Here is a 25,270-nt window from a genome sequence, read left to right as displayed (position 1 = left end):
CTGAGTATACTCTCTTGATAGTTTTTACTTTGGGCTTACATAAGCGTTTTATATCATTAAATGCAAAATTGAAACATAGCCTGGGGCCCTCCTCTTTTGTGTATGATCTACCCCATTCAGTCCACCTGCAAACCCCTTACCCTCAGCCTACAGCAGAAAGCCCCACAGGGGTTCTGGGGACGGGCTAACGCTGCCACTGGCCATATGCTGCGTGGCACCAGGAGACCTGTTTGAGGTGACTGGCAAGTCACCCCCAAGTTCCTGGGGATGTGTCCCTGCTGGAGCCCACCAAGCTTCTGGCTGCAAGAGAGGGGTTTATCTTCAAGCCAGTCCAAAGGTGCACCACCTCACTCCCAGGGTGCACTATACCAGAATTCCCCAACTTTGAGGGAACAAATGCAAAAGAACTTTAGTTTCACTCTCCAAAACACTTCCGGCCTTTCTTTTTGCAAGCCATATTTTCCTTCCTGAAAAATATTAGTTTCTCTCAGAGACATCCAAGGACCAACCAGGCTGTTTTCTGGGTTTATCCAATTGGTTTTGAAAGCAGTTGAGTGAATTTTTCTGGAATTAAGGGCCACACAGATACAGCAGCAGGCTCTGCCCAGTATCCCCAGGACCCGGGTTTCCTTGATTTGTCTCCTTCCTTGCACTGATATAATCAGCCAGAACAGGGACTAGAAATAATCTTTAAGGTCAGCCTGGCCCTTTCTCTGAAAATGCTGCATCTTCTGTTGATTCCCTTCCAAATCTCTGTCAGAGAGAATGAATGAATGAATGAATGAATGAATGAATGAATGAACGAACGACCGACCCACTGCCTAGCCATGCTCGGTCTTCTTTCCACTGTTTTCAAATAACAAGGATCCAATAAGCCAGTAAGAAGCTGCTGTTACATCTCTTCAACAAAGATTAAGAAATTAATATGTCTTAATATTAATATTAAGAAATCATATGTCTCTCTTTAAGAAAATCATATGCCACACTCAAAAATATTGATTTGCTTTTTAATGTAAATCAATTTAATTAACTAGGGGGTGTTACTTGAAATACAGTTTCTTCTCATTAAATGCAATGGTTGGCAGTGCTCTTTTGTGTAAGAAAACCTCTAAGGTGAAAATGAAACATGATATGATTTATCAGTTTCATTTTATCCGGGACCAGGATTGCCTAGATAAGTTTTTTATTAATATCCCAAATACTCAAATTTTACTTTATTTACTTCTCCTTCCAAGATTTTATTTAAATTCAAGTTAGTTAGCATATAGTGCAGTATTAGTTTCAGGAATAGAACCCAGTGATTCATCACTTAACACCCAGTGCTCATCACAAGTGCCCTCCTTAATGCCCATCCCTCATTTAGCCCATTCCCCTACCCACCCCCTCCAGCAACCCTCAGTTTGTTCTCTGTATTTAAGAGTCTCTTATGGTTTGCCTCCCTCTCTGTTTTTGCCTTATTTTCCCTCCCCTCCCCTATATTCATCTGTTTTTTGTTTCTTAAACCCCACATATGAGTGAAATTATATAGTATTTTTTCTTCGCTGACTTATTTCCCTTAGCATGATACACTCTAGTTCCATCCACATCATTGTAAATGGCAAGACTTCATTCCTTTTGATGGCTGAGTAATACTCCATCTTCTTTAACCATTCATCAGTTGATGAACATATGGTCTCTTTCCATTGTTTGGCTATTGTTGATAGTGGTGCTATAAATATTGGGGTGCAGGTACCCCTCTGAATCAGTATTTTTGTGTTCTCTGGATAAATACTGAGTAGTGCAATTGCTGGGTTGTAAGGTAATTCTTTTTTAGCTTTCTGAAGAACCTCCATATTGTTTTCCAGAGTGGCTGCACCAGTTTGCATCCCCACCAACAGTGTAAGAGGGTTCCCCTTCTTTGCATCCTTGCCAACATCTACTATTTCCTGAGTTGTTCATTTTAGCCATTCTGATAGGTGTGAAACGGTATCTCATCATGGTTTCGATTTGTATTTCCCTGATAATCAGTGATATTGAGCATCTTTTCTTGTGTCTGTTAGCCATTTGTTTGTCTTCTTTGGAGAAATGTCTGTTCACGTCTTCTGCTCATTTCTTAACTGGATTATTTATATTTTTGGTGCTGAGTTATTGTTCTTCATAGATTTTGAATACTAGTCCTTTATCCAATATGTCTTTTGCAAATATTTTCTCCCATTCCATAGGCTGCCTTTTAGTTTTGTTGACTCTTCCTTCACATAAAATGCATAAGCATTTTACCTTGACAAAGTCCAAAGAGTTCATTTTTGCTTCTGTTTCCCTCACCTCTGGAGACATGTTTAGTAAGAAGTTGCTATGGCCAAGGTCAAAGAGGTTGCTGCCCGTGTTCTCCTCTAGGATTCTGATGGTTTCCTGCCTAGATAACTTTTCAGACACCTTCTGACCTTGAGAGTCTAGGAGAAGGCATGTAATGTGAGGTGCTGCCTCCCAAAGCTTCCTATACTCTCTAAGTACCACGAAAAGTACCCCCATCTTCATCTGGCCATAGCCAGAATCCTCTGAGGTCAGCAAAATAGCAGTACTCTACATGCCAAGGCTGAGCCACACCCCTTAGAAACTACTGAATTTCTATGAAGCAAAGAGCAAAGTCCTGTGTGTGTGTATTTTCTACATGCACGGAAGTATCTGAGTATACACAAAATTAGTTTAAAAAGTAGGTGCAGAGAAGGATTAAGTTTAGTGGGCAAAAAAAAACTTTTGGCGGAGAAATGAGGGCTCTTGCATATAACAGAATGCTGAGTGCTGACTTAAATGTGGAGAAAATACTGGAGTTTGAAAATCACTGCTTTTCAATCAACATAGTAAATACTGAATCACACTAGAATCATCAATGAATATGAAATCTAGGGGAAATTCTTGATGGAGAGTGGGATATTTGTACAGTTTTAAAATGTCTCCCCACCACTTGCTTACAAGTTGCAGGGAAGAAATAGCAACCATACAAAATTATAGTGAAGAAATCAGACAATACCTTGACCAAACAAGCAAAATTAGCATCACAAACGGAGGGGAGATAGATACCATTGCCTCCAGATGTGATGCCCTGAGAAGGGTACATCATTTAGGTAGTATTCCTGCCAGAATATATAAAGCTTGAAACAAAAAACAGGCAATACCATGCACATCAAAAATGAAGAAAATTCTATTTTTTTAATAAAAGGTGATAGTGAAGGTGACTATATTCTTCAAAAATTCCAATGTCATAAAGAAAAGTTGTTCAAGATTAAGGGAGACTAAAGAGACATGACAACTAAGTACAATAATGATCCCAGATAAATTATGTATTGGAAGGGGAAAAAAGCTATAAAGGATATATTATTTGATGAACAGAAAAAACTGAAATGTGGAACTTCAACTTGCTGAAAGTATTGTATTAAGTAAACTTTACTGGCATCAATAACTGTACTATAGTTATGTAAAAGAATATCCTTATTCTTAGGAAATACATAGGAAATATTCAGGGGTAAAGGGCCATGACATGTGCAAGATACTCTCAAAAAGTTTGGAAAAAAATTATGTGTGTTTAGATAGATAGATGATAGATAGGTGGGTAGATAGATAAAGACAGAGAAAGAAAGCAAAGGCAAACACAAATGGTATAAAAGTCAACAACAGGAAGTGAATCTGGTAAAACAGTACACAGCGTTCTTAGTATTACTCACTTTCTTTCAACTTTTCCATAAGATTGAAATTATTTCTAAATTTAAGAATAAAAAATTGTAACTGTAAAAACATGAAACCATGAAAGTAGTAAAGCTATGAAAGAAATTTTAAGTATAAAAAATAAAACTTCCACAAACAATCCAATAAAAAATGGGCAAAAGGACTTCAACAGACATTTCTCCAAGAAGGATAACACAAATGGCTAAAGCACATGTAAAGGTGCTCAACATCAGTAATCATTAGGGAAATGCAAATCAAAACTACAATGAGATATCACCCCATACATATTAGGATGACTACTATCAAAAAAACAAGAAAATAACAAGTGTTGGCAAGGTTTTAGAGAAAATAGAACCCTTATGCTTTACTGGAGGAAATGAAAAATGATGCAGCTGTCATGGAAAACAGTATGAAGTTTCCTCAATAAGTGAAATACAGAATTACCATATGATCTAGCATTTCCACTTCTGGGTAAATACCCAGAACTGAAAGCATGATCTTCTGGGTCATGCTTTTTGTATACCCATGTTCATAGCAGTATTAATTCACAACAGCCAAAAGGCGGAAGCAATCCATATGTCCATCAAACATATGTCTGTTTGTTTATGAACACATAAACAAAATATGGTACATACGCACAATGAAATATTGTTCAGCTTTCTAAAGGAAGAAAATTGTGACATGGTTGAACCTTGAGGACATTACATAAAGTGAAATAAGCCAGTCACAAAAAGACAAATACTATATGAATTCATTTATATGAGGTACCTAGAGTAGTCAAATTCACAAAGATAGAAAATAGAATGGTGTTTGCCAGGAACTGGTGGGAGGGGGGAATGGGGAGTTACTGTTTAACAGATATTGAGTTTGAGTTTTGCAAGATAAAAAGAGTTCTGGAGATTAGTTACACAACAATATAAATGCACTTAATAGAACTGAACTGTACACTTAAAAATGATTAAGATGGTAAATTTTATGTTGTCTTTTATCACAAATAAATATCCAAGGCCAAGATAACTTCACTGATGCTGTTAGATGTTAGCAAACTAAAACTGCCCAAGTCTGCTGGGAAGAAACATAAATTCCAGGGAAGAATGCCGTGTGTGTCTTCCAAGGATCATGATTGTGTTATAAGAAACAGACTGCTCCCAGGTTATGGCACCAAAAAGAAAAAAAAAAAAAGAAGAAGAAGAAGAAGAAGAAGGAGAAGAAGAAGAAGAAGAAAAAGGAAAAAAATAAAAATAAACAGATTGCAAATCTTCCAATGTTTCCCCTCTCTTCAACCTTCTATTGCTGGGCACTATAGAAACCCAGTTATTGTCCTCTGGAAAGGACAGGCTACATAATTTGTGGGGCTCCACGCAAGATAAAATGTGAGGCCCTTTGTTCATACATAAAGAACTTTAAAAAAATTTTTTTTTTATTTTATGGAAAGAGAGATAGAGTGGGGATGAGAGGCAAAGAGAGAGGTAGAGAGAAAGAGACAGAGACAGACAGAGAGACAGAGACAGACAGAGAGAATCTCAAGCAGGCTCCAGGCTCAGTGAGGAGCCTGATATGGGGCTTCAATCCCAAGACTCTGGGATCATGACCTGAGGTGAAATCAAAAGTCAGACGTTCAAATGACTGAGCCACCCAGGAGCCCTCATTATTAAGAATTTTTAAAACAGTGACAGCTGAGCATTTGAAAAGCATGGCTAATGTGGCACTGCACAGGCTGTACATTCAGGAAGCTGGCCTTGATCAAATTGCACAGATAAAACAATCCATTTCAAAGCAATCCAGTAGTGTACTGGAGTCAACTCAAACCAGCTAGTGAGAGCCATTTGTCAGATTTTCAGAAATTCTTCAATCCAACTGATGTCAAGGTGGTAACTTCAAATCAGTCATAATGGGAACATATACACCAAACACTACAAATCAGTACCTCTCTCCTTTCTCTCTTTTTTGTTGTTTCTTTTTGGGATAGGGAATTGAGGGTGGAGAGTAGAGCTGGTCATTAAACATTTACCAACACCAATAAACCTACCGGTAAGGCTCCAAAGAATTGTTTAACATCTGAATGGGAAAATACTTCTTCCTCTCCTTGACGCAAAGACTCAGTTTCCTTGTCTACAGAAGGTGCCACTACCTGGGAAGCTGGAAATAGAATCACAGACAGTAAAACAAAAATCATCTTCTGACTAGTAGTAATCCAAGATAACCAATCATCAAAAAATATTTTATAGGGACCTGTAGATTTGTAGTGCCATTTGCTTAAAGAGGCCTACATATATACCTAGAAAAAATAGGAATTTATAAAGTGTCTTTCTTTATCATTGTATTTTCATTCCTTGTATTATTATATTTTATTTCTTATTGTGTTTATGTTTTTATTCTTTTTATAATTTTACTAGTTCCTTAAAATTATTATACACTGTACTAACTTCTGCTTCAGAACATATGGTACTTAATGTGTCAGATAATGGTCAAGAAGAGATAAGAAAGGCATTACTTCAAAACATAAAACCAGAACTGAGACTATAGCAAAACAGATAAAGAAGAAAAAGGAAGGAAGGAGGAAAAGAAAAAAAAACATTCAAGAAAAACATTCAAAAGTGGTAATTAAATAAATACGGGTTTTCTAATAATAAATATGGTATGTAAATGAAGTGCATTTCTATGGAACCATTACTAAAAATGAGCTATGTCTGTATATGTACATAGAAAATATCAGATATATTAGGTGGGAATAAAGCAAGTTATAGAATATGATTACCATGATTTTATTTAAATATATATGTATCTAGCTATCTATACACACACACACTCACAAACTGTCTCCATATAGAGAAGAAAGGCTACAAAAATATACTCCAGTGATTATGTCCAGGGAATGGGCCAGCAGTAAATAAATTCTTTATTGTCATTATTTGAATTTTTATATAATTTTATTATAATTACGATACATTACTTTTAATAAGAAATTTAAAATACTAAAGCAAACACCAAGACTCAAGAAAACTCGGGAAGGTATCCAAGCAATCCTTAAATAGGGCTGGTGTCCTAATTAGATATAATGGACTTCGACATGGGGTGCTTGAGTGGCTCAGTCAGTTAAATGTCTGACTTCAGCCAGGTCACGATCTTGTGGTTCATGAGTTTGAGCCCCGTGTCAAGCTCTGTGCTGACAGTTCAGAGCTTGGAGCCTACTTTGGTTTCTGTTTCTCCCCCTCTTTCTGTCCCTCTCCCACTCACACTGTGTGTGTGTCTCTCTCTCAAAAAATGAATAAACATTTTTAAAAAATGGGCTTTGACTTTGGATCACATTCACTTACAAAAAAACGTCTAAAATCTGCATACCTACTATTTTTTCAGTCCTTTAGTCCTTAATCCTAAATGACAGAATTAAGCTCAAATTCTTAAGACTACAGAGAGTCAACACTGAAATATTGATCGATATCTATGATATAATAATAAATATATATTTGGGCTCTGCCCTCTTTTTTCTGGCACACAGCTCCTAAAACTCTTGGAATCTCTGAAATACTAAGTGTCTTTTGCTAATAAGATGATTGGTGATTGGGGGCTCCTGGACAGCCTCTAGAGGGGGACTGCTTGCCTGTGGTCAGAGGGTTGGAGCTTTCAACCCCACACTCAGACCTCTGAGAAGAGAAGGACTAGAGGTTGAATAAATCATAACGGCTAATGATTTAAGCACCTGTGCCTACAGATGAAGCCTCCATAAAAATCTCTAACTAAGGGGCTTGGAGAGCTTCCAGGTTGGCAAATACATGGAGATGCTGAGTGAGTGAGCTGCCTGGAGAGGGCCTGGAAGCTTTATCCCCCTTCCCCCATACCTTGCCCTATCCATGTCCTACACGTGGCTGTTCCTGAGTCAAATATTTTTATAATATACAGGTAAACTGTCTTCCTTAGTTCTGTGAGCTGTTCTAGCAAATTACTGACCCTGAGGAGGGGATCATAGGAACCATCAGTTTGTAGCCAAGTTGGAGAGAAGCCGTGAGTATTCTGGGGACCCACTAACTTGTGACTGGCATCAGAAGTAGGGGGCAGTCTTAGGGCACTGAACCCTTAGCCTAATTTAGTTAAGGTCTGTACTAACTCTGGTTAGTGTCAGAATTGAATTAAATCATAGGACACTCAGTTGGTGTCTGCAGAGAATTAGAGAATTGGTTGGTATGGAAAAATTCTATCCATCTAGGTCAGAAGTGTTCTAGAAGTATTGGTGTGATAATAACAGAGGAAAACATTTTTTTATTTTGACACCCAAAAGAGTTCACACAGCATGTAGGATGTAGAAAAGAAAAATCAAAATTAGAATTCTTCTTCTGATATAAAACTCAGGCGTCAAGACTCACTGAGGCATTTACTACATAAACACTAGAGTGCCTTCTCCAGAGCTCAAATATCCAAAATAATTTGACTACCTACCCTGTTCACTTTGTGCGGGGTGCTAGCTACAGGAAAATGGCAATGTAATGTTAAAAAATCTCAGCATTCAGAATTCAGTAAGGATTCTAAATATATTTTCGACATCAACTCCCTGCTTTTTATTTCTCACTTGATAACTTTGGTTAGAAGAATCATTTTTATTCTTCATAACTTTCACTTAAATTATGCATTTATTCATTGCTTTGTTATTGTTTGAGATTTTATGGATTTTAACAACAGTATTTTTGTCTCTCAACTCCTTTTGTATTTATAGAATTCTTAGAGAGAAGTTTCCTTTTAGCTAGTTTCATTTTCAACCAAAGACATTTGCACACCAGATTGACTCACTGAACTAAAATATGGGTGTGGCATTAAAGCTACTCATGCATTTTTATTTGCAGCTCTTATTTCACTGTGGAGAAACAGACCTGGAAAAACACAAATATTTACCAACCAGGTTTGACTTCCACACTGTGCTATTACTTCTATATAATACCACAGCAATACAACCTTTACAAGACAGGATTAAAGAAAAAAAACAAGGAAATAAAATTCTGTTAGTAATTTCTGAGAATATGAAAGTTTTCATGACTTTCTGACAAACATATTCATAGCAACATATTTTACTCTGTGCCAGACGTGCATTTTATAGGAATTACTTCATTCAATCCTCAAAATACTCATGACATAGACAGTATTATTATCCCCACTTTACAGACAGGGAAAGTGAAACACAGAAAAGGCTAAGAAAAGAACCATTGAATCATCAATAAGTGTAGTCCTGGCAATCTGACTCCATAGACCTCGCTCTTCATCCTTATGCAACCCTGCCTCCTTCTTTTTTGTTATTTCATTTAATATTATTTTCTCTACTCTCACCCTCATGTAAGAATGAGAGAAAACATTTATCTAAAACTTTTCTTCTCTAGAATATAAGCTCCAAGACAGCAGGAGCTTTGCTCTATACGCTGCTGTGTCTCCAACTTCTAAAACTCTGCCTAGTACAGAGTATGCATTCAATAAATACATCTTGAATGAGCAGATGGGGGGTGAGTTCTGGCTTTCCTAAGAGAATATTATCAGAGTGATGAGTAAACTTCATTTATGACCAATTAGTTTAAGAATCCCCATGGTCTTGTGCAAGGAAGCAAGTGTAAGCTAGTTACCTTTCTCTTTCTTATATTTTTCTATCTTTCTCATAAGGTTAGGTACAACTTTTCTGCAGAGATCTTCCAGTAACACCAGATTATCTTCACCTATTAGAGCTTGTTTCTCCAGATATGCCAGGAAACTTAGAGAGGTCTGCAAAAGAACCAATGGAGTCACATTTAATTGGCTTCTGAGGATCCATTCATTCTTTAAACATTACCTGCATGGCCTCTAGTCACCAGATTTTGCAATGATGAATAAGGTAGAGTGTTTGCCCCTGAGGAGTTCAATAGCATGGGGGAAGAGGCATTACCAAGTAAAACACACAATCTATATTAATATCAAATACCAAATATATGTAACTCACTACATACTAGGCAGTGCTTGCTGTACATTAACCCCAAAAAACAAGCCAATGAGGCTAGATCCTATTATAATCCCCATTTTATTTTTTTTTTAATATTTTTATTTATTTCTAGGAGAGAGAGAGACAGCGCGAGCAGGCGAGGGTCAGAGAGAGAGGGAGTCACAGACTGAAACAGGCTCCAGGCTCTGAGCTGGCCGTCAGCACAGAGTCCGACGCGGGGCTCGAACCCACGAACCGCGAGATCATGACCTAAGCGAAAGTCGGACGCTTAACCGACTAAGCCACTCAGGCGCCCCTATAATCCCCATTTTAAATGTGAAATAACTGAGGTTCAATCACTTGTCCAAGGTCACAGAGCCAATAAGTGGCAAGGCTGGTATCTGAATCCGGCAGTCTGATGTCAAAGTTTCTCTTATTAACCATTGAGCTAGGCTGCCTGTCACTTACAGATGTAAATTATATAATTAGATTAGGGCCACAGCAAAACAGAAACCAAAGAAACAAGAGGTAAATATTTGACATTTGAAAAGAAAAATAAAATGTCTTAAATACTTCTGGGAAAAAATCACAAATCAGCCAGTATTATTTCAATATTGAAATACATGTGGGGTGGAAGGCATCATATTCTGTTCAGTAAATAGGCTTCTCAATGTATTAAGCTGGTTATGAAAAAATATATAGGAACAAAATTACATTAAAGCCCACAGAAAAGAACAGCTCCTTAGAAAGGAACCTGTGAGACTCTAGATGCTGGCGAGGATATGGAGAAACGGGCACCCTCCTACACTGTTGGTGGGAATGTAAACTGGTACAGCCCCTCTGGAAAACAGTGTGGAGATTCCTCAAAAAATTAACAATAGAACTCCCCTAGGACCCAACAATAGCGCTGCTAGGAGTTTACCCAAGGGATACAGGAGTGCTGATGCACAGGGGCACATGTACCCCAATGTTCATAGCAGCACTCTCAACAATAGTCAAAACATGGAAAGAGCCTAAGTGTCCATCAATGGACAAATGGATCAAGAAGATGTGGTTTATCTATACCATGGAATACTACATGGCAATGAGAAAGAATGAAATCTGGCCTTGTGTGGCAACACGGATGGACCTTGAGGGTGTTATGCTGAGTGAAATAAGTCAAGCATTGTAGGACAAATACCTTATGTTTGCACGTATAGGAGGATTAGGAGGAACTTAACGGAGGACGATGGGGGAGAAGAAGGGGGGAATGGTGGGGGAAAGGGTTAGAGGCAAACTATGAGAGACTCTTGAATGCTGAGAACAAACTGAGGACTGAAGTGTGGGGAGGGAAGGGGGAGTGATAGGCATGGAGGAGGGCACTTGTGGGGATGAGCACTGGGTGTTGTTGGAAAACAACTTGACAATAAACTCTTTATAAAAGAAAAAAAAAGAAAGAAAAAAGAAAGGAACTTCTGAACACTATTCCACTACATACATTAAGCATCAACAGAGTGGGAACTGGGGAGAAGTTTTCAGACATGTTGAACAGTTGAACAGTTGAAAAGGGACAGTGGATTCAGGAACATTGAGAAGCAGGCTTGAGTACAAACCCTGAGAGAGAGCTAGGTCATGGCTAGAACAGCAGGCTGGTATCAGACCATGCAGGAACATACAGTATATGAGGAGTTTGGGCCAAGTGTCCCATGTGTCAAGGAGTGGCAATAGAGTTTTTAAGGAGGACAAAACTATGAATACATTTGGATTTTAGTAGAAGTTTTGAAATAGGTTGGAGAAGGAAGTGGATTAGGGAGAAAATATTGGCAGGAGGCATTGGATTTGAGAAACATTTCTGAAATAGAATTTGGTGAGTTGTAGAGATCAGTTGGAAGTGGGTGAAGAAGTGAAGGAAAAATCAAAGATGACTTTAAATGGTGATATCACTCATTTATTCATCATTCATCTATTCCACATAGCAGGCTTCACACAAGCTGCACATGGGAGGCGATTCTTTTTTTATTATTATTTTTTTTATGTTTATTTGTTTTTAAGAGAGAGAGAGAGCATGAGCAGGGGAGGGGCAGAAAGAGAGGGAGACACAGAATCCAAAGCAGGCTCCAGGCATCCAGCTGTCAGCTCAGAGCCCAATGTAGGCTCAAACTCAAAAACCGAGAGATCATGACCTGAGCCAAAGTCAGATGCTTAACTGACTGAGCCACCCAGGCATCCCTGGAAGGGGATTCTTGAAGGATGACTATGTCTTCACTGCCAGCATGAAAAAGGACATTCCAGGCAAAGGAAACCACATGGGAAAGATGATGTGAAACTAAAAATTTGGTTATGAGGAGGTTCATGTTGCTTCAGCACGAGCAGTTTTATTGGAAGTTCAAATCATACTGAAATGTGTTGAATCAGCAGTGTTGACTTAGTGGAAAAAAAGTGCATACAAACTATTCTTTTAAGAAGTTTGGCAGTAGAGGGAAGGAGGAAGAAAGAGAAATAACATAAGGATGAGGAAGGGTTACTGAGTGTGTGTGTGTGTGTGTGTGTGTGTGTGTGTGTGTGTGTTCAAATAGGCACTCAAGATGGCAACAACCAAGGGAAAGGGCAGAGTTGATTACTTGATTTCTGTTCTCATATGATCAAAGAGAGATTATAATTTTTAAAGAAATTCCAGAGATAGGGCACCTGGGTGGCTCAGTCTGTTAAGTACCTGACTCTTGATTTCAGCTTAGGTCATGATCTCATGGTTCATGAGTATAAGTCCTGTGTCAGGCTCTGCGCTGACAATGTGGAGTCCACTTGGGATTCTCTCTCTCCCTCTCTGCATCCTCTATCTCAAAAAAAGTAAATAAATAAATAAATAAATAAATAAATAAATAAAAGAAGTATGTGTGTCCCCACCACTCTAGCACACCAATAGCTTAGCCCAGGAATAAAGCAGGAGAGAAGAGAGTGTGCAAGAAGATTCATCCACAGCTGATCAGCTGGGCAAAGGGATCAGAGGGAATCTACCACACAAGTTTCTATGGTAGGTCACAGGCAGATGAGCTCTCTCTGAACCTCAAAACAGAAAACCCATTTTTTAAAACTTTAAAAAAAAATTTTTTTTTAATTTTTTTATTTGTTTCTGAGAGAGAGAGACAGCATGAGCAGGAGAGGGTCACAGAGAGAGGAAGACAGAGAAACTGAAGCAGGCTCCAGGCTCTGAGCGAGCCGTCAGCACAAAGTCCGACACAGGGCTCAAACCCACAAACTGTGAGATCGTGACCTGAGCTGAAGTCGGACGCTTAACCAACTGAGCCACCCAGGCGCCCCTAAAAATTTTTTTAAGTTTATTTATTTTTAAGAGAGAGCACAGAAGGGGCAGAGAGAGAAGGAAAGAGAATCCCAAGCAGGCTCCACATCATCAGTATGGAGCCCAATGTGGGGCTTATACTCATCAACTGTGAGATCATGACCTGAGCTGAAATTGGATGCTTAACTGACTGAGCCACACAGGCACCCCGAAACTCCATTTTTTACAGCACCCTACCAAGAGGAAGAAAAGGGACTAAGACATGATTCCAGAAGCAATGATGGAAATTCATTATACTTTGTAAAGGTTCTTAGATGTTTGGTAAATGACATCTTCTCTGCACACCCACACATACACACACCACACAATTTAAATGAAGTCTGTACTTTAAGAACACCACCCTGGTAAATACTAGCAGGAAATGTCTGAAAGCTCTTTTGTTCTGCTCCTTTGCTAAGCTAGTAAATTTGGGTGTGGTTTCCTTTACATCCAACGTCCTAAGTTGACAGCTACTCTGAGAACGGATTTCCGGACTGATTATCTCAGCATGTGTGATCTGCTATGAACCTGTACGAAAGTTATCAAAAAAGGATCCCTAGAACACCCTACAAAGGTCAATTCTCTTAACTCTGGAGAGACTGTGTGAATTTAGAACATTTCCTTTTTCACTGAGGGAAGTTCAGGGCCTCCCCACCTGACTGCTAAATAATTTATTTCGGTGACAAAAGCTTTTGCAATCACAACTGCAGATATTGCAGTCTTATTAAGCCCTCATAAGGAAACTCATCTAGGTTGCTTAGAGATTGTCTTTTATACACTTCAGAAGGCCAACTTGATCACAAAGTCCAATTGAGATCAACCTGGGTTATCTCAGGTATATAACTCAGCCACAATTCTCACATGACAAAATAGATCTCCTTCAAAATAAAGCTGAGATCATTTGGAACCCAAGAAGGAAGTGTGCTTTTCCTGAATCTGACCAGGTATTTCCACAGTCCTATGCCACAGCAAAGTACAGTGATTTCTCCCTTTACTACTGTACTGAATGAGAAAAGCATAAAAGCATTTGGCTGCCTGAGCATGGGTCTTCGATGACTTAAAAGCTAATTTAACAGGGGGCAAAATGTTTGGAATGCTTCTGGTAACCAACCACAGATGCCTGCAAGCTAAGGTCTAAGACCCATGGAGGAAGTACAAAAAGAAATATATTCTCCAGTTTTTCCTAGCAGAAAATCACAGCTTGGTGTGGAGTATATCAAAGATTCCTGCCCATCTCCTCATATCTCATCCTGCTGTGGGGAGTATGGACTTCTGTCCATAACATAGGGAGAAGTGTAACCACAGAGAATGGTTTCATTTTATTTATAAACCCAGAGGCTAGAGAAATCACGACAGGATGTTCCAAGATAGGAGAAAATATTATCAGAATAATCTGGAGAGCTTTTCAAACTACAGGAAATCAATGTGGAAACATTCAGTCTCTGAATCCAGCTGCTGATTTGCAGGAAATAAGGGGACAGAGGAGCACATCGAACTGCACTGAGCACACACAATCAGCAAAACTCAGACTGGGGGAAATTCTACCAGCCAGTTGTCCTGGGGTTCTTCAACAGAAACATTTTAAGAAAAAGAAAAGGTTTAGGGGGAGGGGGGTTAACCTATAGTTAAAAGACACTCAAAAGAAATAAACTGGCCAAGACTAAACTTGACATCTAGGGATGCACAAGTAAATGACAGTCATAAAGACACATAAGAACATTGTTACTATAAAAGCCTGACAGTGATTTCTTCTAGCAGGTGGGAAGGGGCTATGATTGGAATGGGGCAAGTGGAGGGGTTTCTAGAATAGCTGGCAAATTCTAATATGTGGTGGTTTCAAGAGGATTAGCCTTATAACATTTCTTTAATCTATATGTGTGTTTTATTCATTTTTCTAAACTTGTGTTTTGTTGGGTTTTTTTAAAGAATAAAAAGAAAAGAAAAAAGTGTAAAAAAAAATCCAGAAAGATATCAGGGACTATCTAAGGGAAAAAATTAGTAGATTGTGACAATAGGCAAAAAGTATAAGAATGCTATTAGTGTATCTTTGCACAACCCCATTAGGGTGGCTTAGCTTGTCCTGCTAATCTCTCCAGTCATTCATCATAAGAAATCACATAAACATAAAGGGTGCAGGCCATTTTCTCAGAAAGAGAAGGGAGAGATTATATTATCCCACTCATTCATGCTTTCATTCAGAGCATCATTTTGTAACAGATTCTACAAGGTTCTGGAGCTATAATGATGAGTAAGACTCGGTCATCAACTCCAAGGAACCCACAACCAACTTTTGGAAAGCAAGAGCCTCAAGAGGTGACTAATCAAAAGACACAGAGACTAAAATCCCTGAGGGCTCTGAAAGAGTAAAAAAAATCTTAAAAACTGTGACCTAAACAAAATAAACCTGCTCAGGTCTATTGGTCTGACACCAGGAAATATATTTAATGAATTACTTACATAGTCCTCATTTGACCTACCCCACCTACCCACCTCCTCATTTCCTTACTGTGGCCCACACATTTCTACATAGTAAAACACAGTGGGTGCCAATAGAAGTTAACCATTTACTACCTGACTTCCATGTGCCAAATACACTCCCCTAAGGTTTTACCCATATTATTCACCCAATTCTCCCAACAGTCCTGGAAGGAAGTAGTGTAATGTCCACAGTATGACACAAGAAAAAATGGAGACTCAGAAAGGTTTAATCACTTGCCCCACATTGAGGCATTAGTCACAGAACCAGGACTAGAAGCCAGCCCCATCCAACACCAAAGTCAATGTTCCTAAGCACTGTATGGCATCGTCTTCTACAAACATAAACCTTCCTGAAGACCCTTTCCAGCATATTCCCAACACTGATTAAGGCAGTGCTTACAGGGACACCTGGATGGGTCTGTTAGTAAAGCTTCTGACTCTTGATTTTGGCTTAGGTCATGGTCTCAAATTTTGGTGAGTTCAAGCCCCAACTCAGGCTCTGCGCTGACAGCATGGAACCTGCTTGGGATTATCAGTCTTCCTCTCCTCCTCTCTCTGCCCTTCCCCCAATCATGATCTCCCCCAACCCCTCAAAAATAAACATTTTTTTAAAAGGCAATGCTCACAAACACCTCACTCTTTATGACACACTTACCATCTGGGTTTTAGGAATCAATTCCCTCATAAGGAAGACCATGTCCTTTAAGTTCTCTGAGCAGATTCCCTCTGACAGTTCATACAGCAGGTTTCTAAGACATACATCCAGAGAGACAAGTAAAGCCTCACATTTGCAGAGGACAGTACAGTAAATTGTTTTTTTTACAAACATTTTCTATTTGAATGATCACACCCTGTGAGTAGACAATTTCGAATCCCATTGTATAGATTCAAAACTGAAACTCTAAGCTTTAAGTGGCCTACTACATAAAGATAACACAACAAGCAGTAGAGGCAGGCCTTCTGATTCCAAGTCCAGGGCTACTTTCCATCCCACTAAAAAGATGCAAAACTCAGTATTGCCATGCTTTCCCATCTCCTGAGCCCATTCTAGGAATTCAGGCTTACTTCATAGGCCCTCATCAGAGAGGGCCTGATACCATTCTATCAAAAGTCCACTACTGAAAAAAAAAGGAAACTATCCCAACTTCTGGACCGTCATGTAACTGACAACCAGAAAAGCTGAACATTCCATTCACACCCTAACTCCTCTGTATGCCAGAGATCTTCCCTCGGTTGTTTAACCAGCCGAGTGGAAATAATGACTTCCAGAATTCCTTCACTGACTCAAGTATAGCTCAGATTCTGGGAGCCACTTCAAGAAGGGAGACCTGAAGGATTCTAGTCACGCCAGCCATAAAATAACATTTGAATCTTCCTTGTGAGGGTCTCTAAGGTAGATATGTCAGTGGATAATTAAAACCCGTGTTGACGAAGTCCTGGTGATGTATTGTACAACACGGTGACAACACAGGTGACCCTTGAACAATACAGTTCAGAACTGCAAGGGTCCACTTGAACTCAGATTTTTGGTGACAAATACAATACAATATTATAGATGTATTTTCTCTTACGATTTTCTTAATAACATTTCCTTTAATCTAGGTTAGTCTATTGTAAGAATGCAATACATGTAACATACACAATATGTAGTGACTGACTTTATATTATCTATGAGGCTTCTGGTCAACACTAGTAGTTAAATTTGAGGTGAGTCAAAAGTTATGCTTGATATTTGGCTTTGTGGGGATCAGTAGCTTAACCCTCATATTGTTCAAGGGTCACTGTACTGTGTTATGTATTTAAAAGTTGCTAAAAGAGTAGTTTCTAAAAGTTCTCATCACAAGCAAAAGAACTTTGTAACTACATGTGGTGATGGATGTCAAACTTACTGTGGTGATCATTTCATAATGTATAAATATATCCAATTATTATGTTGAACACCTAAAACTATTACAATGTTATAGGTCAATTATAACTCAATTAAAAAATTTTTTTTAAATTAAATTAAAAAAATAATGTTATCTAAGGTCTGAGCCACGATAGACTTGATCCCTATATTTCACATTTTTTAATGTCCATATTTTACCCCTCTGGGTTTCACACAAAAGCATATGAAAATTTAAAACTGGACCTGGCATAAATGACGTCCTTCCCTACCTCAGAGACACAACTCCTTTTTCATTTTGCTTATTTGGGTCCAAGTATGCATTATCTCCTCTCAAATCCCCGCAATGACTCACAGGAGGAAGGACCGTCTGGGAGTACAGAGGGTGAAAGGAAAGTGCGGACCCTGCTGTGCTGAGGCAGGCTTCCTTCGGCAGTGAGAAGCAAACCAAGGGAAGCCAGCTTCAGAGCTGGGCTTTGAAGCTTTGTTGTCCTTCCTCCCAACTTTTCATCTCATTAGTGCCAGAAGCTGAGAGATCTTCTGGCTTGTGAACACCATGTTATCCAAGGAGGTAGATAAGAAAAGGATCTTAATCCCAGCCTCCTTTCAACACCCAGTGGTCTGAATGAGCACTAGCTGGATGGAAAAGCCCCCTGTCTTGATCACAGACCCCTCCTCACCTGAACAAAGAGACCCTCCTTCGGGTGGGCAGCAAACTCTCCACTTGCTCTCTGCTTTGGCAGAGGTACTGCAGCAGCGATTTCTGCTTGAGTATATAGAGGAGTTCTGCTAGGAAGAAGGGGTCTTCCTCACTCAGCAGCTCCTCTGCCAACAGATGATCAAAAATATCCGAGGCGGAGTTGGACTTCTCCAGCTTCTTGTGGGAGATCCAGTCTCGGCAGAGAAACTTCAAGCCCTCCACATCTTGGGCCTCCAGCTTTGAATCAATAATCAGAAGCCTCTCACGGAAGTTCACCTGAAAATTATCGTCTAAATGGAACCTCACACTTTGACCTTGAGATGTCATGGCCAGCCTGAAGGAGACAGAGAGGTGGGGCAGCACATAAGAGAAAAAGGATCCACAGAACCCCAACATCCCCAGCCTCCTCCATTACAGGCATTAGAATTTCCTGGAAGCGCTGAAAAATAAAAATTCCTGTGAACTTACTTCAAAAACCAAGAGGCAAAAAAACTCAACCATAGCACTTCTCTGTTAACCCTTCTGGAGGTCTGGAAGGAGCTTTCTTTGGAACTCAACCTACCTTTATTTCTCCCAAATCAAAATGCCCCTAGTGGGCGCTAGTCACAAGGGAGAAGGACAAAGCACAATTTCTCCTTGTGAGAGCTCTTAATTCGTTTCACCAAATGGCAGAAATAGTGCTCAGATTTATGCTTTTCATTTTAGAAATAAAGCAGCCTGGGGTTTTATACTTCAGAAGTGTCTACCAATCGAAAGATGAGGTAACACTGCTAACCATAATGGGACAGGTCTGTAGCTCTCAAAAAAGAGAGGCCATAATCCTGCAGTCCAAAGAAAGGGTGGTTTCAGACAAGAGTTGCTCAGATCAAAAAAGGAAGTCACAAATTACCTAAATCAGTACTTCTATCTGATTAGTTGATAACGTTGATATGGTTATTTTCTGCACTAAACTCCATTCGAATCAGAGGAGCAATGAACTGATAAAATATTTCAGTGTAATATAATTCATACTATAAGACCTCAAGGTATATATTCTCTTTTCAATACTTAACTATTTAGAAACAAGAAACCACTTTATAAAGGAAGAAGGACATAACAAAAAACATCAATAACAAAGAGTAGTTACATCTAGGTAGTATAATTACAAATAACATAACTTTCCTTCCAGGATCCTCTCTGAGTTTCTCAGATTTTATGCAACAAACACACATTACTTTTATTGTTAGAAAAAGAAAACGGGGATGTCTGGCTGAATCAGAAGAGAATGCAACTCTTGATCTAAGGGCTGTGAGAACAGGGCCACATTGGGCGTAGAGCTTATTTTTAGAGAGAGAGAGAAAATGTAAAATGCTATTTTTAATGTGACCATCTTTGGGGTCTTTCCTTCTAGTAGCAGCCTGTGATACCAGAAACCAAAGGAATGGCTTGTTAGAGATGTGTTTCTGTTCCAAAGTATCATACATTTGCCTTGCAGTTTCCAGAAGATTCCAATCTGTAACTTTGGCGAGTCTACAGACTTTTCTCCATTTGTGGACTAGCATATTTCTGTCCGTAAAAGTCTGTGCTGGAGGGACGCCTGGGTGGCTCAGTCAGTTACGCGTCCGACTTCGGCTCAGGTCATTATCTCCCGGTTCTTGGGTTCGAGCCCCTGCGTGTGGCTCTGTGCTGACGGCTAGCTGGGAGCCTGTCTTCAGATTCTGTGTCTCCCTCTCTGACTCTCTCCTGCTCGTGCTGTCTCTGTCTCTCTCTCAAAAGTAAAATAAAGCATTAAAATAAAGCATTTTAAATCCCAAAAATAAAGCATTAAAAAAACACACACACACGTCTGTGTTGGAGCTTTCCTAGTACTTTTTAAACCTTCATTTCTCCTGGCATGGCTAATAAATCCCGGCAGAAACTACCATTGCTGACAAGAGCTTTAACAAGTTCCTAAAACTGAAGGAAGGCACAAGGCTAGCATGTAAGACCTCGGCAGGGAAAAGGTGCTAATCACATACCTTCAGATCAAATTCCGCTCGTCCTCTGGAGGTAAATGGTTCCGGGGGAAATTGCCTGAAAACAAGTTTTAAAGAAATTAAAATTATCTGCGTAATCTACGTTCCAGGGAAGCTCCCATTTGCGCGGGAAGAGAACTCAAAACTTTCTGCTATGCAAGTGAAAACTGGTGTCCCGGTTCGAGTAACTTGATAATTAACTTCCTGCTCACGTCATAGCTGCCTTGGCGGCCTCTCCCCTTTCCTTTTCCAGGTTTAGGATAACACTGACAAACAGCGCCTCCTAAAGGCAAGAATTGCAACTTTCCTACTGGACAGCTAGGGATTTTCCTAGGTTAAACCAAAAACTGCTGCAAACGAACTTTTGGAAGGCACCATATGTTTAGCCTTTCCCTTGGATCATTAAGATTGGTAAATCAAAAAAGAAAGAGAGAATGGGAGGAGAGAAGGAAAAGATGTGAAAAGAGGTAAATAGAGAAAGAAAGAAAGAAAGAAAGAAAGAAAGAAAGAAAGAAAGAAAGAAAGAAAGAAAGAAAGAAAGAGAAGGAAAGGAAGGAAGGAAGGAAGGAAGGAAGAAGAAAGAATATTTTCCTAACCATCTCCTTCCCCAAACTCACTTAATCTTTAAAATAAAATCCAAAAAGCTCAAGAAATAGTGGTCAGCTATATTAACTCCTTCTTTAAAAAATTGCATGTGCAAATAAAAAAAACATTTTTTAAGGCAAAAAAAGAGGGAGAGCTAGACTATAAGCCCATTTGGAGGTATTTGCAGGGAACTTAATTAACAGCAGACAAAGTCGATGAAGTCTTTGGCTTCACAGCACCTTCAGTGCAGCAAGAAAGAGACTTTAAAGACATTATTTCCAAGAATAAAAATAATACCTAATACTTATATGGCAACTCTTTTTTCATTTAATCACCTCAAATCTCTAAGATAAATACTATTAGTATGAACGCTCTTTAAGATGTGAAAACTAAGATACAGAAAGGTTAAGTAATTTGACACAGTGAGCTAGTGTGAAAGCCATAAATTAAACCAGCAAACCTGACTCTAATTCACTATACTATAATTCAACTAATTCAAATGCTCAGAGCTCTGGGAAGAAGTACAGAATCTTAGGAAGGTATTTTATCTCTGAAAAAGAAGTAAGATTTATGATACTTTATTAACAAATACATTACAGTGCCATTCTCATATCCTTGGCATCATCCAGATGAATGCCAGGGAAATAAGTCAGTCAGAAAAAGACAAATACTATGTGATTTTACTTACATGTGGAATCTAAAAAACAAAACAAATGAACAAACAAAACAATAACAGATTCATAGATACAGGAAACTGTTGATTACTAGAGTGAGAGTTGGGGACAGGCAAAATAGGTGGAGGAGATTAAGAGGTAGAAACTTTCAGTTATAAAATAAGTAAGTGATGGGAATGTAATGTACAGCATAGGAAATATAGTCAGTAATTTTGTAATAATTCTGTATGGTGACAGATAGTAACTAGACTTAACACGGGGATCATTTCATAATGTACAAAAATATAATCACTATTATGTACACCTGAAACTAATAGGATATTGCATGTCAATTGTAGTTCAAATTTTTTAAAATCCTACAACTTGAGGGATGCCTGGGTGGCTCAGTTGGTTAAGTGGAAGGCTCTTGGTTTTGACTCAGGTCATGATCTCACGGTTTGTGGATTGGAACCCCAAGTTAGTTTCACACTGCCAATGTGGAGCTTGCTTGGGATTCTCTTTTTCTCGCTTTCTCTGCCCCTCCCCCCTCAAAATAAATAAATAAACAAAAAAACAAAATAAAATAAAATAAGCCTACAACTTGAAGTGTAGAGGAAAGAAAGAAAGATGTAAGGAAAGAAGGAAGGAAGGAAAAGAGGGGGGAAGGAGGAAGGGAGAGAGAGATTAAATTTTTCTGCAAGTGTGAAAATTGGAAGCAAGTGTGAAAAACCTGTATGTGGCTTGAGAAATGATTGTGTGTGCATGACTTCTATAAAACTCCTAAACACATTCAGATGGACATGAACACTGATAGAGGGAGTTCCATTTATTATTGGACTGTATGCCATTTAGAAATGTTCTTCACTATTAACAATAATAAATAATTGGTTAAGAGAAAAAAGAAACAAAAAAAGACATATACTTAAAAATCATTTGAATGGTAAATTTTATGTTATGTATATTTTACCACACTTTTTTTTTTTTTAAGATAAAGATACACAGGCCCTAAGTCTTAGTCTTCTATTCTGTTTCATCCCTTGGGGCATTTCAGAAGGCAGTTTGGAAAACTATCATTTCTCTCACTCTGTTCATAAAGTACATAAGCTCTTTCAACTTTTGTTCAGCAATATTAAATATTTAGCAAGCTCTTCCTAAGTGTAAAGCACGGAACTGGGCACAATTAGGAAGGAAAAGTGAATAAGATGCAATGTTTGCCTTCAAATAATTATGACTACTACCATTTCTTGACCTCTTCTTTTCTGATTAACTGTCTAAAGTCAGCATTATTAGTTACATTCAGTAGGTGATGAAATAGAAGTTTAGGGACGCTACGTCTCTTGATATCATCCCAAAGCTAGGAAGAGATGGGAATTCTAGGTTTCCCCGATTCCAGATCCCGTGCTGTTGATCCCAAGGCTACTGCTGCCTGTAACTCCATATGACATAATATCTGTAAACATTGGGCAGGGCATAGTGACACTGCCACGGGGCTTCACCTAAATGCACGAAAGCCCCAAAAACAAAGGATGAATCCTGATGAAGATGCTTTGAAGGAGGAGGTATTTGAGCTAAGCCTGGAAAGTAGAAGTAGAATAGAGACACATGAAGTAAAACTTAAACTTTTATCCTAGTGCTCAGTGGAAACACTCAAATCTAGTTTACAGAGGTGAGACCATGTGCCATGTGATTTGTATTGAGTATTTCATACTTCTTCCAATTTGAAACACAATTACTGAGGACGTGCTGATGGCAAGTGGATAGTAGTAGAAAGAATAAACATTTCTTACAGCATCTTTCCTGATTGGTTGCAGTCAACTGGGTCTACATGAAGAGCTAGTCAAAACCTATGTAGCCTTTTATAGTAATGGGAGTCTGCTACTACCCTGGTGACAAAGAGGAAATCCTGGATTATTTTCTGCTAGTTCTGCCTTGAGAGCAACTGGTGGTAGCAGTAGTAGGTTTTCCTTTACCACCAGGCTTTGGTCCAGGTTCTCCACCCTCAAAACTTATAAAGGGAAACTTTATAAGTGTAAAGACTCATGAACTAAAAAATGAACACAAGTGATGGGGAAGGTGGGTGTATGAACTGGAGAAGAGCTCTGTGCCCTGAAACTTGCACCCCAACCCTGGTCCTGAGGTAGCAGGTTCTGTGACTAGCCATTACATCCCCAACTTCCAGGACCGTCTCCCTCCCTCACTCCACACCTTATCCAAACACTCCAGACCTTGCCAGAAACGATTTTATTCATGGGAGCATGGTGAAGCAAACTACCAAAATGGAAGACTTTCTCTGGCAAGGATCCCAGCAGAGATCTCCAACTAGTGAACTGGCAAGAGATTGTAGCTAGACAAGTAAAATGTGACCCATTTTGGATTCACTCTACTACAGATTGATCTGTTTTAATATGTCCCTTCTCTTATTTCAAAAGTGGTAATTAAAAAAATACTTCCATTATTTAATGTAGAAAAGCTGGAAAATGGAGAAACATGCAGTCACTTGTAGTCTATAACTACCTTAAAATGTTAGTATATTTTCTTTCACTTTTTTATATGTATATTATTTACCAAAAATTTAATTGTGCTGTAAAACTTTCTTTTTTCATTTAATACACATTTTTCCCATATCATTAAATATCTTTGAAAACATGATGCATAGTGGCTAGATGATATTCCTTTCCATGGATGTTCCATATGTATTTAACCAATTTCTAATTATCAATCTAATTTGTTTCCAATTTTTTAGTATTGTGAATAATGTTGCATAGAAGATACTTATAGAGAGGCGCCGCGGGGTGGCTCAGTCCAGTAACCATCAGACTCCAGCTCGGCTCAGGTCAGGATCTTGCCGTTGCATGAGATGGAGCCCCATGTCAGGCTCTGCACTCACAGGAGCCTGCTTGAGATTCTCTCTCTCCCTCTATCTGCCCCTCCATCTTTCTCTCTCAAAATAAATACATTGACACTAAAAAAAGAAAATACTTATAGATAAATCTTGGCACATATTTATAATTATTTTCTTTGGATGAACCCAAATGTAGAATTAGTAAGCTGATCTTTAAATTTGCCCTCCCCCAGTCTGTGAACCCTGAAGGTCTTCCATCTTACTTTCAAATTAAGAGAGTTGGGAGAGGGGCATCCCTGGGTGGCTCAGTCAGTTGAGCATCTGACTCTTGATTTCAGGTCAGGTCATGATCCCAGGGCTGTGGAATAGAGCCCTGCATCAGGCTCAGCATTGAACATGGAGCCTCCTTGAGTTTCTCTCTCTGCCACTCTCCCCTGCTTGCTCTCACTCTCTCTCTCTCTCAAAAAAAAATTAAGTGAGTTTGGTACAAGAAGCTAGGTAATTCTGAGGTGACAAAAGCTCAAAGTTCCACAAGATAATGACGTTTCCTAAAAGATTTTAACAAATTAACATTAGATTTGCTAGGGAACTAGATAGATGTGGTTAAAAGAGTAAAATATTTTTAATGCTGCTAAAAAAGATAACTCAAAATGGGTCAGAGACCTAAATGTAAGAACTAAAATCATAAAACTCTTACAAGAAAATATAAGTGTAACTCTTCATGATCTTGCATTAGGCAATAATTTTGGAGATATGATGCCAAAACTTTTAAGCAACAAAAGAAAAAATAGATCAATTAGACATCATCAAAATATATAAATTTTGTGCTAGAAAAGACCCTATCTAGAGTGAAGAAAACAACTCCTAGAATGAAAGAAATTATTTGCAAATCTTCTATCTGATAAGACACAAGTATACAGAATATATAAGGAATGCTTATGCCAGAATAATAAAAAGATAATCAATTAAAAATGGGAAAGGATTTGAATGATGCTTCTGCAGAGAAGATATACAAATGGCCAATATGCACATGAAAAGATCTTTAACAGCATTAGCCATTAAGGCAATGCAATCAAAACCACAATGAGATACCATTTCACACCCAGCAGGGTAATTAGAAGGAAGGAAGGGAGGGAGGGAGGGAGGGAGGGAGGGAGGGAGGGAAAGAAAGAAAGAAAGAAAGAAAGAA

General features: G+C 38.8%; 1 protein-coding gene across 4 annotated transcripts in view; it reads right to left on the bottom strand.

Moving 5' to 3' along the window:
- CASP10 (caspase 10) overlaps window positions 1–25,270 on the bottom strand; it is a 50,151-nt gene that overhangs the window by 12,317 nt on the left and 12,564 nt on the right. For 2 of the 4 annotated variants that reach the window (XM_039217812.1, XM_039217813.1), the window contains 5 exons: window positions 20,005–20,059; window positions 17,988–18,341; window positions 16,078–16,171; window positions 9,300–9,435; window positions 5,729–5,838 (listed from right to left, as the gene is read on the bottom strand). In XM_039217812.1, the coding sequence (XP_039073743.1) occupies window positions 5,729–5,838; window positions 9,300–9,435; window positions 16,078–16,171; window positions 17,988–18,334 (687 nt within the window). In that variant the 5' untranslated portion in view covers window positions 18,335–18,341; window positions 20,005–20,059. Of the gene's footprint in view, window positions 1–5,728; window positions 5,839–9,299; window positions 9,436–16,077; window positions 16,172–17,987; window positions 18,342–19,468; window positions 19,624–20,004; window positions 20,322–25,270 lie in introns of those variants that run through there. The other 2 variants (XM_039217811.1, XM_039217810.1) reach the window with 2 other exon arrangements.

The sequence above is a fragment of the Hyaena hyaena genome, unplaced genomic scaffold (genome assembly GCF_003009895.1).
Source record: "Hyaena hyaena isolate Hyena2069 unplaced genomic scaffold, ASM300989v1 scaffold_724, whole genome shotgun sequence".
Classification (NCBI taxonomy): domain Eukaryota; kingdom Metazoa; phylum Chordata; class Mammalia; order Carnivora; family Hyaenidae; genus Hyaena; species Hyaena hyaena.
The sequence above is the reverse complement of the archived record's forward strand: the minus strand, read 5'-3'. Positions and strand labels throughout refer to the sequence as shown.